At 43.0% G+C, this 19,060-nt stretch overlaps 1 protein-coding gene across 2 annotated transcripts in view; it reads left to right on the forward strand.

Moving 5' to 3' along the window:
• KHDRBS1 (KH RNA binding domain containing, signal transduction associated 1) overlaps positions 1-15,099 on the forward strand; it is a 36,368-nt gene extending 21,269 nt beyond the window's left edge. Inside the window, exons 9-11 of one of the 2 annotated variants that reach the window (XR_004349152.1) lie at positions 1,170-1,362; positions 3,975-4,034; positions 13,963-15,099. Coding sequence is in view for 1 of the 2 variants with exons in the window: in XM_032626281.1 (XP_032482172.1) it covers positions 1,170-1,267 (98 nt within the window). In the remaining variant the exon portion in view is untranslated. Of the gene's footprint in view, positions 1-1,169; positions 2,516-3,974; positions 4,035-13,962 lie in introns of those variants that run through there. The other variant, XM_032626281.1, reaches the window with a different exon arrangement.
• The last annotated feature ends 3,961 nt before the right edge of the window (positions 15,100-19,060 follow it).

Genomic DNA, 19,060 nt, shown 5'->3' on the forward strand with positions numbered 1-19,060 from the left:
CAGGGTATTTCCCTTCATCGGTGAAGCAGCACAATGGGGCCTCTGTATGTGTTTGACTAAATTACATTTCTGTTTTGCTGGAGAAAAGACGGCACTGAAATAGGCAGGCTGCTCCTTGTTCTCCTGGTATGATGTTGCCACCGTTAATCTGTTCTGGTTTCTGCCTTTATAAGCAGAGTTAGAAAAATAAACTGTCTTGTTGGTACCCAGAAGCCACTTGGAAAGTGATGGACATATCTATTTTACTAGAGGTATAAACAGGCTTAGATAGCATAGGGCTTTGTGCAACATCCATAAAGGAGTTTTAGACCTATATTGATGGAAGCAGATGTTTGTGAATGCAAGGAGCTAGAGAAATAACAGGCCTGGGTAACATCTGGGGGTGAGTGGGAAGAATAAGCTTATAAACACAACTCATGTTCATAAGATACCAGCTCTAGTAAGTGATCATCTCTCCTGTAGGCTTTTCCCTGTCACAAAGGAAAACCATTTGAGGATGTCAGTCATGTTGTCTGGCTTCTCTGGACTATTGGCACAAAAAAGGAGATAATGAATTCTCCTAATGAGTGCTGTTAACACATCTGATTGTACTTCCCACTGCCAGAACAGTGAACCAGCTCTGCTGGTGGAGGGCTCTTGAAACGTGGCCATTGCTTGCTCTTCCCAGGGAGCCAGAGGACATTTCTCCATGGGGAAATCAGACTTGCTGTTGCATGGGAAGGGAGCTACCTGCTGCTTCCAATCTGAAAGACTTCCAGAAATTGTCACCTTACCTGAGGCTCTGTGCCAAATTGCTTTGGAAACAGGAAAGAGCATTGCAGATCCACTGAGGTCGATTTCCTCATTGTCCCAAGCAAGGTTTTGGGTTTATTCAGGTTTGGGGGCTGGAGTATAGATTATGTTGCCTATGGACATCTTCTTTCCTGGACATCACTCCAAGTTCTTCCTGAACTGTTTCCTCTGTCTGTCTACTCAAAACTGTCCTACAGTTGGAAAATTGCCTAAGCTGCTCAGGAGGGCCAAGCAGAGTAAAAAAGTAAGGACCACCCAGGAGGTGGCAAGACATTGGAAGCAGAGCAGTGTTTTTGGTGACCAGGTGACCTACGCCTGCCCATCTGGAAATGCCATTGGCACATGGGTTATAAACTGTTCTTGCTTTTTCCCCACAGGCCAAGATGACTGGAATGGGACCAGGCCGTCGCTGAAGGCCCCTCCAGCTAGGCCGGTGAAGGGAGCATACAGAGAGCACCCATATGGACGTTATTAAAAACAAACATGAGGGGAAAATATCAGTTATGAGCAAAGTTGTTACTGATTTCTTGTATCTCCCAGGATTCCTGTTGCTTTACCCACAACAGACAAGTAATTGTCTAAGTGTTTTTCTTCGTGGTCCCCTTCTTCTCCCCCACCTTACTCCATTCTTAACTCTGCATTCTGGCTTCTGTATGTAGTATTTTAAAATGAGTTAAAATAGATTTAGGAATATCGAATTAATTTTTTAAGTGTGTAGATGCTTTTTTTCTTTGTTGTTTAAATATAAACAGAAATGTACCTTTTCTAATAAAACAGAAGTTGAGTAAAAAAAAAAAAACCACAAACCTGTTAGTTTCAAAAGTGACATTGCTTGCTTAAAGGTTCTGAAGTTAAGGCTTGTTAACTTTCTCTTAGTTTTGACTTGAGGCATCCCGTAAAGTTGTAGTTGCAGAATCCCAAACTAGGCTACATTTCAAAATTCAGGGCTGTTTAAGATTTAAAATCACAAATGTTAACGGCAGTAGGTGCCACCATGTAAAAGTGAGCTCAGACGTCTCTAAAAACGTTTCCTTTAAAAGCACATGGCGGTTGAATCTTAAGGTTAAATTTTAATATGAAAGATCCTCATGAATTAAATAGTTGATGCAATTTTTAACGTTAATTGACTTAAAAACAACAACAACAAAATTAGGTTCGTAAAACTGACTTTTTCATTATGTGGGTTTTGAAATCTAGCCCCAGACATACAGTGTTGAGAGATACTTAGTGGGAAGTAGGTTTCGAAGAGGTTGATATGGGGAGAAGGGCTGGCCACTTGAATTTGATGCAGAGCTTTTTAGTCACGAACAACCTTTCAGTAATAGTACTAATAATTAACATTTCAGTATTTAAAAAGGCAAAGTATTTTGTCCATCTGAGATTCTACACTCCATGAAAAGCTCACTTGGACACTGGGGCCAAAAGCTGATGATTTTCTTAAGTTGACGGTTGTCAATATTGAACTGTTACCAAGGTAGTTAGTCAAGTATGTCTCAACACTAGCATGATATAAAAAGGGACACTGCAGCTGAATGAAAAAGGAATCAAAATCCACTTTGTACATAAGTTAAAGTCCTAATTGGATTTGTACCGTCCTCCCATTTTGTTCTTGGAAGATTAAATGCTACATGTGTAAGTCTGCCTAAATAGGTAGCTTAAACTTATGTCAAAATGTCTGCAGCAGTTTGTCAATAAAGTTTAGTCCTTTTTTAATCAAAGTAAATGTGATGAATTGTCATTTTTTTTGGGTGGACAATAAAATAGTTTTCTCTTTCAAATAAACTTAAATTAACTCTAAAGTTAATGGGCTTGTTAAAAGTTGGAGACATTCTTAAAAGTGGTGGGGGGATATTTTATTTTAAGTTTACCAAAAAAAAGTTTATGAGTTGTTAAGTTTTAGTTTAAAAATAACCAAAGCTTTTTCACCCCCTGGAAGTTGTTGAAAGCAGTTTTATCCAATCCTTATCACAAGCTCTAATTTTTGGAGAGAAAAATCCAACTAAGTTGAAACTTGGATTGGTTTCCATACATAGGCCTCAGTACTTAAAGTGCCAGCCATCCTAGTTTGCACCTTCCGTAGAGCCTGTAGGTGGCCCTAAGAGTGACACCAAATAATCTCTGTGAACTTGGAGAGGGAAAGCACTTGCCTTTAGATAATGACAATTCAGCAAACCCTGGGTGCCCTTATGGGTTTCCCTTCCAATCCCAGAAATGTTGTTAATAAATCAACTGGGCTGGGGCAGGATGTGATGTGGCATGATAGCCTGGCTCTGAACCTCCCTCCTGAGAGACCAAGAGAGGAAATGATGGAATTGGTTGACCCTGTTTCCACTCCTCTACATTAATTCTCAGGGTTCTCATGCCTTCCCTAAGGGAGCCACCTAAACTGCTCGGGGGTGAAAAATCCTCTTGTATGAAGTGCCAAGCTGCCTGCAGCAGTGCATGATGAACATTTTTTTTCTTTTTAAAACACACCAACAAAAAAATGTATTTGTAGATTGTGATAAAGTGTAAATAACTGAATTTTCAACCGTGGTTTGAAGTCAGCTTTCAGGGCATTATGTCTTGTTTTGATGAAAAGAGATCACTCTATACCCCCCTTTTTAAAGGAAAATTATCGCAAGAGAATCAGGATGTGTAAAGCTAACATGCATCGCAAAAAACCAAAGGTAACCTAAATGTCTGATTTTAATAGCACATATTTCTCTTTTACATAAACTGTGACAGCAACTTGCATAAACAATTCTTTAGCTGTTAATTTTAATGTTAAAACTTTGCAAAACTTGTTTAATAAAAATAGCTGTAAAAAGAAAAACCATATGCTGCCGCATAAATTAGCCATAACTCTTAATAATCCTGCCCATCACAAGTGAACTGTAATGTAACCTGGGCACAAAGTCTGACATCTTAAATGACACATTGTAAAATTTCAATGACTGTAGTTTAGACCTGCTGCTCCCCAAAGTAAAGCTTTCTGCTCAGCTATTTTAAAATGTACAAGGATGTGAGCCCCTATAGGTCCCTGTATTGATATTCACAATGAAATGTTAGTTAAAATTTCTTTAAAGTTGCATGTTTCTCTCCTGTAATGTGTAAACTGCATGCAGGATCTCTATCTTTTATTTTGTATGTCTTTAGAACTTCCTCTTTAAAAGACTTATCTCTTACTTCTCCATTTTCAGGTGGTTGAAAACTCCTGAGGCATTTCTTGGAGTAGAATGGGTAGTGAAGACCCATGTCAGGTATGTTAAGGTGGCTTTCTATTAAGGATATTGGACTTTTATCGTAACTAAAACAGTTTTGCCAGGTGGTAGCCTGGGAGGTAATCAATGGGCAAATCTTGCTTGTATGTACTTTGTACCATATTTACAACCTGACCATGCTTTTACGTTGGTTTACAGTCCATATTGAATTTACTTGTAATGACCAGACTGTCAGCTTACATCTCTTGACTCCCGCTCTATTTTGTCAGTAACCTGATAAGGTGGTGTTTCATTTGGAGTTCATTGGTTATAAGCAACAAAGTGACTGGCTCATGTAAATGAAAGGGAATTTATTGGAAGGATATTAGGGGTCCGCAGATTTAACGTGAAGGCTAGAAAATCTTGCTTGGGAACCAGAGTGGCTACAGCGAACTGGGACAGCAGTGGTAGACCACAGGAGTGGTTCTAAAGCTGGGATTAGCTCCTTGGACACTATTGCTGGAATAAGTACACCCTTAGCCATGTTTGGTTTCAAGGTTCAAGTTCTAGAGAGGCAATGTGTCAAACTGGATTAGCTTGAGTCACATGCCTGTACTTTACCAGTATGCAGTAAGAAAATAATTCCTCAAAAGGAAGTCAGGGTGTGATTAGGAAAGAAATAGATACTGAGCAACCAAACGACAGTTATTCAGTAATAACCGTATTTTACAGAAGTAACTGAGACTTAATGAGGGTAAGTGACTTCCCAGGATTACATAATTAGTGTGGGTGGTAATCAAGCCCAAGTTTATGTGTTGCCAGAACCTAACATCTTACCTCTCATACTATACCACTTTTAATCTAAGGAAGGGGTATTTCTCACGCAGAAGAGACCCCTGGTTAGAGACATTGTGGTGTAGTAGAAAGGACATGGAACCTGAGAAACCTGGAGTTGAATCTATGAGCTATCTTTTGTTTGGTGACCTAAAACACATCACTTATTTCCACATCTGAGAAGGAAGACAGTGATAATGTACACTTCACAGTGGTTGGCAAACTGAAGGAGTTCAAATATATATAAGGCCAACCAATTCCGTGCCCTATACATAGTAAATATTAGTCTTCTTTCCCTAAAAAATTTTAACTCCCTGGTTGGGTAGTTGGGGGCTCTGACAACTGAGTGAGCATTCCTATTGATTTTTTCTCTGCCCCTGAGTAAGTTGTTAGGGTTATGAGGGCACTGAGGAGAAAGGATCCAACTAGGTAGGCCAAAGATACTGTGTCCTTTGACAGTGAAATTTGCCTTCTTGGAGATCATTTCTTCCAAACCCACCTCTCGGCCAGGAGCCTCTGCGATACGGAGGCTTTAAGGAGGGCCATGTGTACTGAGCATGGTTCTGTGCATCCAGAAGTCCTAAGTTTGGTACTGGTCACATGAATGGTTAGAAAATTTTAGGGGAAAGTCCCTGAATGCAGAGAATTTAGTCTCAACTCTTCCTAAGGTAGTCTGAAGAGCAGAATTTTGGGGAAACGTCTTTCTTCATTTGGCCTGTAATTTGTGCTTGGAAAGGCAAGTTCCATTGTTGGCAGACCCAGGCCTGCCAGTGGTCTGCCTATTCTGGGTGTGCAGTTTCGGTCCCAGTGTTTTTTGTCACTACCTGTGAACTTCATTACATCTGTAAGTTTTAGAGCCAGGGAAGACTGGGGACCTGTCCTGGCTGTGCCTCATCATAGCCCTTGTCTTTGTTTTAACAACCAGAAAAAAACCCTTACCCCCTGTCTCATTTCTTTCTTTCTTTTTTTTTTTAAGCATAATGAACATCTTTTTTTTTTTTTTTTTTTTCCTGCTGTGTCACACGACTTGCAGGATCCTAGCTCCCCGACCAGGGATTGAACCTGGGCCATGGCTGTGAAAGCACCGAGTCCCAACCACTGGACCACCAGGGAATTCCCTGTGTCATTTCTTTTTATGATTTGAATTTTATTTTAGTTATTATTATTTTTTTATATAGCAGGTCTGTGTCTTATTTCTTTATCATTAAATGGAGTTGATAATAATAGCTAACATGTATCACTATGCATCATAATATCCTAAGCAGTTAATAAAAACTATCTCATTTGGTCCTCTCTACCTTTTTCTTTTTTAATTGAGATAAAATTCACATAACATAAAATTTACCATTGTAATCATTTTAAAATGCACAGTTCAGTGGTTATTAGCATATTCACAGTGCTGTATGAGCATTATCACTATTTAATTCCAGAAAATTTCCATTACCCCAAAAGAATCTCATACGTGTTAGTAGTCACTCGCAATTCCCCTCTCTCCCACTAAGCTACTTTCTGTTTCTATGGATTTCCCTATTCTGGACATTTCATATAAATGGAATCATATTATATGCACCTTTTGTGATTGGTTTCTTTGACTTTGCATAATGTTTTCAAGGTTCATGCATGTTATAGTACATATCAGTACTTCATATAGTGATAGGAAACAATATTACTTCCCAAAGCAGCCCATTTCATTTAAGACAGCTCCAGGTATTAGAAGTTTTCCCTCATTTTGAATGTCACTCTAGTAGCTTATACTGATTCTATTTTGGACTTCTGAAGGGATTCCTATCATGTATTTGAAGATCTTTTTTTTTTTTTTTTTTTTTTTTTTTTATTTTTGGCTTCATTGGGTCTTTGTTGCTGCGTGCGGGCTTTCTCTAGTTGCGGCCAGAGGGGGCTACTCTTCGTTGCAGTGCGTGGGCTTCTCACTGCGGTGGCTTCTCTTGTGGAGCACAGGCTCTAGGCGCTCGGGCTTCAGTAGTTGTGGCACAAGGGCTCAGTAGTTGTGGCTCACGAGCTCTAGAGTGCAGGCTCAGTAGTTGTGGTGCACAGGCTTAGTTGCTCCACAGCATGTGGGATCTTCCTGGACCAGGGATCAAACCCGTGTCCCCTGCATCAGCAGGCGGATTCTTAACCACTGTGCCACCAGGGAAGTCCCTGAAGATCATTTTCACTCATGTTTCTTTCCCAGCTCTAAAAGTTATTTGTTAGACTTGCTAGATCTGATTTTCAAGAAAAACTAGAAATTTGGATTTTATATACTGCCAGTTGTTTAATGTTTGCTTAGATTTGTGTCAGTCCCTGTAAAACATATGCTGCAAGCCAAATTCTGCCCATCACCTGCCAGTTGCAGCCGCTGGTTAGCTTCTATTAATACAGATTAAAAGGCATATTAGGATTATTGAGATATAATTCATATACCAAACTATTCACTCATTTAAAGTGTACAATTCGGGGGTTTTTAGTATATACAAGAGTTGTACAGTCATCAACACAATCAATTTTAGAACGTCTTTCTCACCCCAGAAAAGAAATCCTGTGCCCATTAAGCCATTTCCCCACAATCAGCTTATCCTTTCTAGCTCTAAGCAACCATTAATCCATGTTCTGTCTCTATCACCTTGTCTATTCTGGACACTTCATAAAGTGGAATTATACAACATATAATCTTTAATGACTGGCTTCTTTCACTTAGCATAATGTTTTCAAGCCTCATACGTGTTGTAGCATGTTGTCAGCACTTCCTTTTATTGTCAAATACTATTTCATTATATGCATATACCACATTTTATTTATCCATTTACCACTTTTTGGCTAATATGAATAATTCTTCTATGAACATTCATGTACAGGTTTTTGTGTGGACATGTTTTCAATTTCTTGGATGTATACCTAGGAGAGGAATTGCTAGGTCATATGGTAACTCTTTGTTTAACTTTTTGAGGAACTGCCCATCTGTTTTTACACAGAGACTACACCATTCCTACCAGCAATGTAGAGGTTTCTAATTTCTCCACATCCTTACCAACACTTGCTATTTTCTTTTTGTTTGTTACAGCTATCCTGCTGGGTGTGAGTTGGTATCTCATTGTGGTTTTGATTTGCATTTCCCTGATGAATAATGTCATTGAGCATCTTTTCATGTACTTATCCACCATTTTGTTTATCTTCTTTAGAGAAATGTTTATTTAAATCTTCTGTCAATTTTTAAATTGGACGATTTGTCTTTTTATTATTGAATTGTAAGTTCATTATATAGTTGGATGATGGACTCTTATCATATATGAGATTTGCAAGTATTTTCTCCTATTCTGTGAGTTCTCTTTTTATTTTCTTTGAAACACAGAAGTTTTTCATTTTGATGAAGTCCAATTTATCTGTTATTTTCTTTCATTGCTTGTGCTTTTGGTGTCATAGGTAAGAAGCCATTGTCTCATTCATGGTCCTGAAATTTTATACCTTTTTCCTTCCAAGAGTTTTATAGTTTTAATTCTTACATTTAGACCTATGATCCGTTTTGCGTTAATTTTTTTTATTTTATTTATTTATTTTTTGCTGTATGCGGGCCTCTCACTGTTGTGGCCTCTCCCGTTACGGAGCACAGACGCCGGACACGCAGGCTCAGTGGCCATGGCTCACGGGCCCAGCCGCTCCACGGCATGTGGGATCCTCCCAGACCGGGGCACGAACCCGTGTCCCCTGCATCAGCAGGCGGACTCTCAACCACTGCGCCACCAGGGAAGCCCGCATTTTGCGTTAATTTTTGTATATGGAATGAGGTGGGGGGTTCATATTCGTTTGCCTGTGGATATCCAGTTGTCTCAGCACCATTTATTGAAAAAGACTGTTCTTTCCCCATTGAATGATCTTGGCATCCTGGCTGGAAATCAATTGACTATAGAGGTATAGATCTATTCCCGTTTGAAGTAGGTATTACTTAAAGTGATTAATACAATTTTTGGCGTATAGTAGCTACTCAATAATAAATAATAGCTGACTGGACTATTTTGGCATCATCAAGAGCTAGCAAGTGGTGGGGCTGGGATTTGATCCCAGGTATGGGTGACCCCAAATCATGTCTGTAATACTGCAGGCTGCTAAAGTGGAAATGAGGCTGTTCTAGCTGCTATGCCTGGCCGTATGTAGTTCTCCAGAGGCTCAAAGGCTGAGGCCCTACATGCACTTCCCCCACCATCAGCCTCCCTTGCTCCTCCCCCCATCTCCCTCCAGGGTTTCCAGGGTACTCTTATAGATGACACTTGCTGCTAAGGGAACTCTCTCACCCTTCCTTACCTAGGGATATGACAGTATTCAGGTAGCCTTAGGGTTTGTCCACTCTTGCTTTCTCTCCCACCACTTCCCCCTCCTGTCCCAGGCTAAGAGTGTAGGTGAAGATGCATCAGCAGCTGCTAGGGCTTTCTGGCCACCAAGGATGAAGCAGACTCAGACTGTGTTTTTTCTTCAGGAACAGCAGCCTGAGAGTTAGGACCCATAAGGCTTCTTGCCTATACGTATGCAGAGTGCTCCCAAACCAAGTGAACTAGGGGGATAAAGGTAGTGATGGTGGATATTTTGCTCAGATATTCGAAGCTTAAATAATGCCTCCCTGGCCTCAAACCTCTGCGGCTGTATGTCACCCAAAGATCATTTGAGTTAGAATTCATAAGGCAGCACGTGGGCTCCGTTTTTCTTGCTATGTTCTCGTGCTTTGTGTGAGCCTATACAGGCTGCTGTTAGCTGGCAGAGTTACTATTAAGTAGTCATTTTAATTTTCCCTCATTTTATTACGTTTCTGTCTATTCCCATTAATTGGTCTTGACCCCATTTTTTTAAAAGGAGAAAGTGATGTAGAGAAAATAGGCAGCTTTGCCTGGCTAAGGGAGAAGAAAATTTAATTTGCATGTCTACTGTGTCTCTGTTTTTGTAAATGAGGCAGCTGTTACTAGGAGAGGTGAAGTAAATTACCACAGTTGCATTGCAAGTTGTGGAGGAGGTCCACATCAGCATTTTTGTATACCAAAGCCCATTCTTTATGCTGAAAGCATGCTGCTTCTATAAGATGAACACCATATTTCATTGACACTGAGGCCGTGTATTATAAGATGCATCATTAAATACTGCGAAGAAATACTGCCAGTTAAACTGACACAGTGGTTTGTTTTCATGTAAGATGCGTCCTGATTTCAGAAATGTTAAAATCTGAAAAAAGGTTACTTAGCTATTATTGCATTTTTGTCAATTCTAACATTCTTTACTGTGTACCATGCACTATCTGCTCCACCTGTAAAGTAGCTATTATTATCCCACTTTTACACAGCTTAACACATTTTTACATAGTGTAACTAGCTTTGGAACCTTAGATGGATTATCCCCTCCAAGTCTCAGTTTCATCATCTATAAAATGGGAGGATAATATCATTTATTTTATAACATTGTTGTGAAGATTGGGTGAATTAATGCATGTAAAACATTCAACATGACATGTAATAAGCACCCAGTCAGTACATGTTAGCTATAAACAGAGGCTAGGAGAGTAAGTTACTGCCAATTTTGAAAAGCTAAATTTTAGTCAAGGGATTTGGACACTATTCTAAAGTTTAGGGAGCTATTTTAAGGCCTTAAGTAGGGGAGTGACTTGAACACACTCGTGTTTGCCCTTGTGCTGGCGAGTTGGGGAAGTAAGGGAAGCAGAAGGGAATCATCTTCCATAAAGTGCACCACTCCTTTGTGGGAGAGCAAAGGAGGTGTTCTCCCCTCCCCATGCCTGACTTCTGCTCCCTCTTACCTAAAAGCCGTATGGTTCTTACCTTTTTCAGAAAGAATAACCTTCTCTCCTCTTAGATATTTGGGCTCTTTGAGGGTGGGGTGTTAGGCCTTCACCGTATCTTGAGGGCATCATCCTGTATCCTATTCCTTTCACCCACCCTGTGAATTAGAGACCAAAACTCTGTGAGTCTCCACTGATGGAAACTTCTCTCTTAAGGAATTATTAAGCAAGGCTTTGCTTCACCACTTTTAAGTCTTAAATGAATGAAGTCTCTGCCTCCATTTTAAGCTCTTAATTCTGTGCTAACTCTCCGGGGAGTATCATATTGCAGCATCCCATGTAATTCTCACAACTCTGTGAAGTGAGGATTATCCTGGGAAACTGACATGCACAGGTTAGGATGACCACAGGGTCCAAGAACTAGAGTTCAGACCCTAGTCTTTCTGCTACTACTTAGCTGCCTCCTGGTCTTTCCTCTGTACCTACAGTGGCCACCAGAAGATCAGCTTACACTGAAAGTAGTTCCGGGCTTTGATATACAGGATGTGTGGTGCCCCTAGCTTGGTTTCCAGATTCCTGAAGTTAAAAGAAGTGGATCCTTCTTTGCCCTCCCTTTTTCTCTCTCTCTGGACCCTCATGTACCTCCTGCTCTCTGGATTAATTGTCGTTGCATGTTTAAAGCTAGCAAGCATCTGATGAATATTTAATAGCCTTGAGCAGACAGGCTGCATACAGTTGTCTGAGACAGCAGCTGCTGGGGGGAAGGGGAGGAAGCACAGTGCACTGCCTAACTGCGCAGTCTTTTGTTCCCTGGGAGCAAAGACCTATGGTGGGCACTGCACCCTAGTCCTGTTGTGGCCTGATAGCTCCCCTGGGCTCCCAGTGAGGCTGCATTCAAGCAGTAGACCAAACCCTCTTGTTTGAGGTAATGAGCAGATATGTTCACTGACCTCTAAAAATCAATTTTCTAACCCCCAGGCTGGAGGTCTTCTGCTCAATAGCCTGTTATGGCTCTGGGGCTGAGGATATGTTCTCTTCCAGAGAACACTAGCTCTCTCTTCTAAAAGGAGGGTGCCTTGTATCTGAAAGGGATTTGAATTTCATAACCGTGCTGCTGGAGGTTAGCTTCTTGACATTCCTTGACTACAAATCCAGCAGCTTCTCAGCAGTAGGTGTACTTCTCCCTCCTAGCCTAAGCTGTGCTGGTTGTCTTTGGCTGCATCTCAGGCAGCAGTGGGCAGGTAGGAGTTCTCAGACAGGTACACAAGCTGTCACAGTGCTTCCCCCCACTAGACCAGGGAACTTTTTACTTCAAGGAGGCCTTGTCATTTCCAGGTCAGATTGGGAGAGGTTGTGGGGACTCCTGAAGAAAGACAGCGCGTTTGACATGTTTCCAGGCAGAGTGTGAGGTACAGCCAGGCTGTCAGCCCAGATTAATCACCAAAGTAGAACACATTGCTGGAAAATTGGGGACTGTTTACGTTCTTAATACTGCATTAAGATGCCTGGATTAGCTATTCCCTTGTCAACCTTGGGAGCCTACCTTGGCCCACCTCAGGATAGCCAGTCTCTTCACCAGGCACATAAGGAATTTGAGATGGAAGAGTTTGGGTTTAGATACAGAGCTAATTTTTCTCTGCTTTCCTCTGGCTCCTGCAGCCTTCATGCTTCCTACTTACGGCCCAGCTTTAGGTATAAAATGGGGTGCTCCCCATCTCTCAGGCTCTCCAGGGTTGGAATGTAGGAAACAAGTTCTGCATCTGCCTTTGAGAAATAGAAATACCTTGTGCTCTGATATGATTCTTCATAAGCTTCTCTCCAGAGATCAGTATGAATGACCCCTTTCATTCTTTTTTTTTAAAAATACATTCATTGGGCTACCCTGGTGGCGCAGTGGTTGAGAGTCTGCCTGCCGATGCAGCGGACACGGGTTCGCGCCCCGGTCCGGGAAGATCCCACATGCCGCGGAGCGGCTGGGCCCGTGAGCCATGGCCGCTGAGCCTGCGCGTCCGGAGCCTGTGTTCCGCAACGGGAAAGGCCACAACAGGGAGAGGCCCGCGTACCACAAAAAAAAAAAAAAAAAAAAAAAAATACATTCATTATTATAAATTGGAACACCTACTATGTGCTAGGCAATGGAGAGTCAGTGGCAAGTGAACAAGGTAAAATTGGTCCCTGACCTCGTGGAGCTTATAGTGTATTTGGGGACACAGACACTAAACATATTAATTTCATAAATAGCATAAATCATCTCAGTTATGATATATGCTGTGAAAGAAAGGAACGGGTGCTATGAGGGTATACAACAGGAGCTAACCTAGCTCTGGGGTTTTCCTTGAAGAAATGATGTTTAAGCTGACATCTAAAGGCAGAGTTAACTAAGCAGAGAGTTTGGGAGATGGTTTGGGGAAAGGGCATGAAAACACATTCTAGGCAAAGTGTAGGACTGAGGCAGGTTCAAGGTGAGGTGGAAATCTGGGCCTTATGCTATGGTCATCACTGAAGACCACTGAATTCCAGTAGTGAGGGGTGACACGATTAGATTTCTGCTTTTTAAACTTCACTTGCTGCTGAGTGGAGAATGGGTTATGGGGACCTATGAGGAAAGACATGAATGAGAAAACCTACACTGGAGAAATGAATGGATTCAAGAACTTCAGAGATAGAATGATTGATTAGATGTGGGAGAATAGGGACGTACCAGTGAGGGCCCCCAAGTTATTGGCTTGAAAAACGGGCATTTTTTTTTTTAAGATGAAGAGCACAGCTACAGGCTTTGGCATAAGATTAGGGCTCTGACCTGTGCCCCAGGCTTAGGATGTGTCTCTCCTGTGGATAACGCCGAGAATTGGGGGCTAGGAAGAACCCCTCATAAGGCCAGAAGAGGTGGACCCCGGAGCCTAGGATTGAGGTACTAATAATAGCTACGAGAAGATTCCTGTTCCCCATTCCCTTTCTTCCAAAAGATTTAAAGCTCTTTGTTAATCATTATCTTTTTCACATCTCTGAGAGAGCAGAGATTATTTTCCCCTTTATATAGCTGGAGGCCCCATAGCTGGAGGCCCCAAAGCTTGTATAGTTAAAGGCCCCAAAGGTCTAGTTGATTCTGCCCCAGATCACTCAGTTCATGCATGGCCAAGGATGGGAGGTGGGAGGTGTGAGTCTCCCATTTTCATTGCTGAACGGATAGCAAAAGGAGCTCATAGGCTGTGGACTTCTGTTTTCGACCCACCTGTGTACCTAAAAAACCTTGTCCTGAATGCAGCAACGGGGGTTGTGCTGTGGGGTGGGGAGGTTGTGAGGGAGGCAGACCAGCCAAATGGGAGGCTGGGAAGCCCCCGATATGGCAACTTCATGCTTCTTAATTTTCTGCCTATGTCTTTGCAGCATCAGAGGACTCCCGGAAACCAGGAGAGCCGCCTGCTGTGTCAAGGCTGGCCTGAGGGCATTTGCTGAGCACAGAGAGACCCAGGAGAGGAGATCAACAGTCTTTTCCCACCCACCTCTTGATCTGTCTGATTTACCCACAGAAAGCCACCCAGAATCCTCTAAGAGTCCCTAGGCCCAGAATGGAGTCCTTAGGGCTACAGGGGGCTGTGATGCTAACAGTTAAACCTGCTTAGGACTTTAAAGAATTGAAGGGGACTAACAGTATCCTCAGCATGGCCTCCTAGATGTGATAAACTGGCAGCTCTTACTGTGTCATTCCCAGTTTGCCTGCTTCCCCTTAGTCTCCAGCAGCACTGGCTGGAACACCCTACCACCACCTGTTTCCCACCCTGCCACACGTGTGTTGTGGATGCCAGCCTTGAACACTTGCAGAGGGCTCCCAGAGAGTGGCTGGCCACCAACTCTGTAACAGGCTGAGGAAAGCCAGGTTAGAAGGTTCGGCTACTTTAGGCAAGTTATTTAACCTTGGAGCCTGTTTTTCTCTTCATTTTTGATTACTAACGTCCAAAAATCTCCTGAAGGATAGAGTAGGGGCTTTTCCCACTTCACTCTGGACTATATCCCTTCCCCAGCAAACATCTGGCACTGAGGAGCTCAATAAAGGTTCAGTCAAGTGACGAATAGTCCCACTCCGGTAGCTTTTATCAGCTTTGGGAGAGAGCCAAAGGAGGTCCCCTGTCTAGCTCCCACTCTCTATCCAGCTATATTGGGCTAGCCATTTGTCCTAACATTTTCTCTTAAAGGATTGGAAAGTCAGCCTTTCCTATACTTCTGGTTTCCTGTGGCCAATGCCATAGGCTGGTTTTACACTGAGCACCCGGAGAGGTTAGGGACCTCTCTAATACTACACTCTTCCTTCAATGCCTTCTGGCTATTTATCCCAACAAGGGAACCAGGGGAAGGGCTGAGTTTGGAGAGACCTATCCAGACTGCCTGAGGCACTCTAATGAGCTTTGGATTCTGTTCTTAGCAGTAAAGGGACCTTGAAATCAGTTGATTTACTTTGGGCAAGTTGTTTAACCTCTAAGCCCATTTTTATCTTTATTATTGATTAAAATATATAATAGCTGGGCTTCCCTGGTGGCGCAGTGGTTGAGAGTCCGCCTGCCGATGCAGGGGACACGGGATCGTGACCCGGTCCGGGAAGATCCCACATGCCGCGGAGCAGCTGGGCCCGTGAGCCATGGCCGCTGAGCCTGCGCGTCCAGAGTCTGTGCTCCGCAACGGGAGGGGCCACAGCAGTGAGGGGCCCGCGTACCCCCCCCAAAAAAAAACAAAAAATATATAATAGCTAATAATTTATTGAATGCTTAGTTGTACCAGGCACTACGTCAAGAATTTATATGTACTATTTGACTTAATCCTCCAGTCCACTGTACTCATTTTACAGATGAGGAAACAGGGGCTCAAAGAGGATAAATAACTTGCCTAAGGTTAAAGAAAGGTGCTCAGACTCCATAGCCCCTGCTTTTGACCTGTTTGTACCTCTTAGAGCCACCAAGTACTTCTAAACAGTAAAGCATTGTGTTTGAGAGATTTCTTTAGGGTGACAAACGATCCAGGTTTTACATGACTGAGAAGATTCCTGGGATATTGAACTTCAGTCCTAAAACCAGGAAAGTCCCAGGCAAACTGAGATGAGTTTGTCAGTCTGTTTGTACTGAGACTCAGTCTAGAGTTGGCCATTGAGGCTTCATTTTCCCTGACTTCTTAGTCACCTACGCCTCATCTTGTGGCCAGTGTCTTTAGCATTTGAGGACCTGCTTCAGTCCAGCAGGCAGGAGAGGAATTTAGGACAGGGGGCAGTTAGGGAATCAGGTGGCGTCCTGGTCATGGAAAAATGGAGGTGCAGAACCTGGGTCACTATTTGAGAAGCCAGCGCTAGATTCTAGGCAGCCTTACCTTCAACCCCCAGATGCAGGATACCTACTTGGGAGCCATGGAATTACAGGAAAGTCCACAAGGACCAAAGCCAAACATCTAGATTCAAATCCTAGCTCCTCACTTATGTGTATTTTTCTGGGCCTGTTTACTCTGTAAAAGTAGGATAATCGTCCCAATCCACTGAATGGCATCTGAGAAGTAACTGAAATGTGTGTGAAATACTTCACACAGAGTCTATGCATAATACTGCTCAACACTTAGGTGTCCTTCCTCCTCTTTTCCGGCTTGTGTTTCTTACCCAGCCCTGTCACCTGTCGAGTCTATCACATACTCCCTCCTCCCATTACCACTTGCAGCCCTAGGGATTTTCCTTTGAGAGCCCTGACCTAGTGGGCCTGGCCCACCCACCCAGCTGCCCTGCGTGTCAGTCACCTCGCCTGCAAGCGGAGAAGGGATGACATCAGCTTTTCCCCCTCCCCCATCCAAAGCCTCTGGACTGTTTTGAGCCATAAATATTTTAGCTGGGCCTTTCTCTGGCTGTTGCCGGGGTGATGGACTCTCAGGGGACTGGGGTGGGAGTGTGGAGGCGGGGCTTGGCAGCCTGGGGCCTAGAAGCAGAGCTGGCCCTTGAGGGGCGGGTTGAAGTCTGGCCAAGAGCCAGCGCTTGCTGCAGCGATTCTGAAGGCTGTTGCTCTGTCTGCCTGCCTTCCCTTTCCTGGGCCCCTCAGAGCTGTTCTTACTGCTTTCCAGGCCCAGTTTTGCCCTCGAGTACCACTTGATCTTGGGTTAATTGCTAAATACCTCTGGGCCTTGATTTTAACATCTGTAACAGAAAAGTCCCTGTTTAAGTCACTGTAAGTGGGGAAAGTAAGGTAAAGGAGGTTTTGTAAAAATCCGATGAAACAAGTTTGGTTAGTAAGTCATGATTGGAGCAGCTAGGTCCCACAGCCCTTTCTGATAGACCTGCGTGCTGGGGTCCCAGGGCAATGTAGATGCCACTCTAAAGGCTGATGTGGCACTGCCTCCCATTCTCCCCGCCCCTCATTCCTCATGCTGTAGCCCCAGCTCCTTTTCTGAAGTTCCCAGGCCTGGCTAGACGACTTGGCCTGGCCCATGGTGTTCTAAGGAGTTTGGCCCTTATGAGTAGAGTTGATGAAAGCCTTTTTTGATTAAGATACAGAAACTCAGGCCCCCAAACTGGATCTGGCCCTCACTCTCTTCTACCCACCCCCCCCACCTCCATCCTAGAGCTCTTCAATCTGAATAGCTGCTAAACTCTAGCTTGCAGCAGCATTCCCACTCCTCTCGTTGGGATGGGTCTAAGAAACAAAAGAGGGCCAGAGAGGGGACGCCTGGATCCACTCCCTACCCCTACCATCGAGAAGCTCTGGATTGGGTCCAGAATTCCACATCCCCTGCCTAGCCCTGCCCACCAGTTTTCCTGTGGAGCTGGGAGCTGTGCTTCCTTTGTGTCGAGCTCCCTCTGGTGGCTTAGCTGTGCATTGCATGAAATAATACCTCAAGCGGGACTAAATTGCAGGCTGCCCTGAGAGATGGGATTGTTCTATACCAAGAAGAATCCTTGACCCCAACTCCTGATGACAGCCATTCCATTTCCTATATAGGATAACTCTGCCATATGTTTGCTTCTCTAGGTCATTAATCCTCACAACAATTCAACGACATGAAAATTACCCTAATTTTACAGATGAAACAGGATTAGAAAGGTGAAATCAAATCCAAACTCTTCACTGTATGTAGCCTGTAGTGTTCAAGATCCTCAACTGATAGGAACTTAACCTGTTTTTCCAGCCCCATATTCCATTCTCCCAAGCCAAAATGACTTACTCTTCTGGAACATAGCTTGCCTCTGGACCTTTGCTCATGCTGTTTTCTCTATCTTCATTGCCCCCACCCCCACCCAGTACATTACATACCAAAATCCATACATTTTTGAAAAACTGAAGAAATGCAGCATTTTCTCAAGCTTGCATATATTATCTTTGTAATAACCAAATATTACAAGACATGGATGAGAACAAATGTCTGGATGAGAACAGGTGGGTGAGTGTCCCTGAGATGTGGAAGGTTGGATGGGGAGACTAACATGTACGTGGAAGTGAGAATTGCCCAGGAAATTAAAAGAACATGAAGACATCTGGGTTCTCTGGTACGTTCTTGTAGTGAAAATTCGATGTTGTAAGTATTCTTGCTGGCAAAAGAGCAAATCTCTGGGAAGCTGAGGCAGAGATTCAGGTGACATTTCTTCAAAAGTCACCGATCTTAAATTCACATTAGTTTTCTTGTTAATAATATATCCATGTTTTAATAACAATAACAGGTGATACTTAAATAGCACTTCCCAGGCACCGGGTATGTTCTAAGTACTTTACACAGACTAACTTAATCTTCACCATAATCTCATAAGATAGATACTAATACTACCCTCACTTTTTTTTCAATTGAGGTATAGTTGGTTTACAATATTAGTTTCAGGTGTACAGCATAGTCGTTCGAAATTTTTATAGACTATACTCCATTTAAAGTTATTATAACTTTATATTGGCTATATTCCCCATTCTGTACAATATATCCTTGTAGCTTATTTTATACATAGTACTTTGTACCTCTTCATCCCCTACCCTTACCTTGCCACTTTCCTCTACCCTCTCCCCACTGGTTACCACTAGCTTGTTCTCTACACCTGTTAGTTATACTATCCTCACTTTACACTGGGGAAACTAAGGCATAGAGAGGTTAAGTAATTTCCTAAGGTCGTGCACCTAGTAAGTGGTAAAGCCGGGATTTGATTCCATATAAGTCTGGCTCAGAGAAGGTGCTCTGGATAACCACACTTTTAATATTGAAAATATTGCCTTACATTGCCATGAATAAAACTGACACTCCAGGAAGCAGTATTGTGTTTTATCCTGCGATTTCAGGACCCCCGTTGTGTACCACCAGAGGTCTGCATAATCCAGGGTAAAAACTGATCAGACTTGCCAGCCTTGGCCCCAGAATAACAGGACCAAGGAAGAGATCCCAATTCCTGATATCCAATGACACATGACTGGCCTAGAGCCAGAGGCATTTCCTCAAAAACTCAAGGCTCCTGGAAGAGCCAATAGAGAGCAAGTTAATCAGGAAATGA

Source organism: Phocoena sinus, chromosome 1, assembly GCF_008692025.1.
Source record: "Phocoena sinus isolate mPhoSin1 chromosome 1, mPhoSin1.pri, whole genome shotgun sequence".
In the NCBI taxonomy this organism is placed as follows: Eukaryota; Metazoa; Chordata; class Mammalia; order Artiodactyla; family Phocoenidae; genus Phocoena; species Phocoena sinus.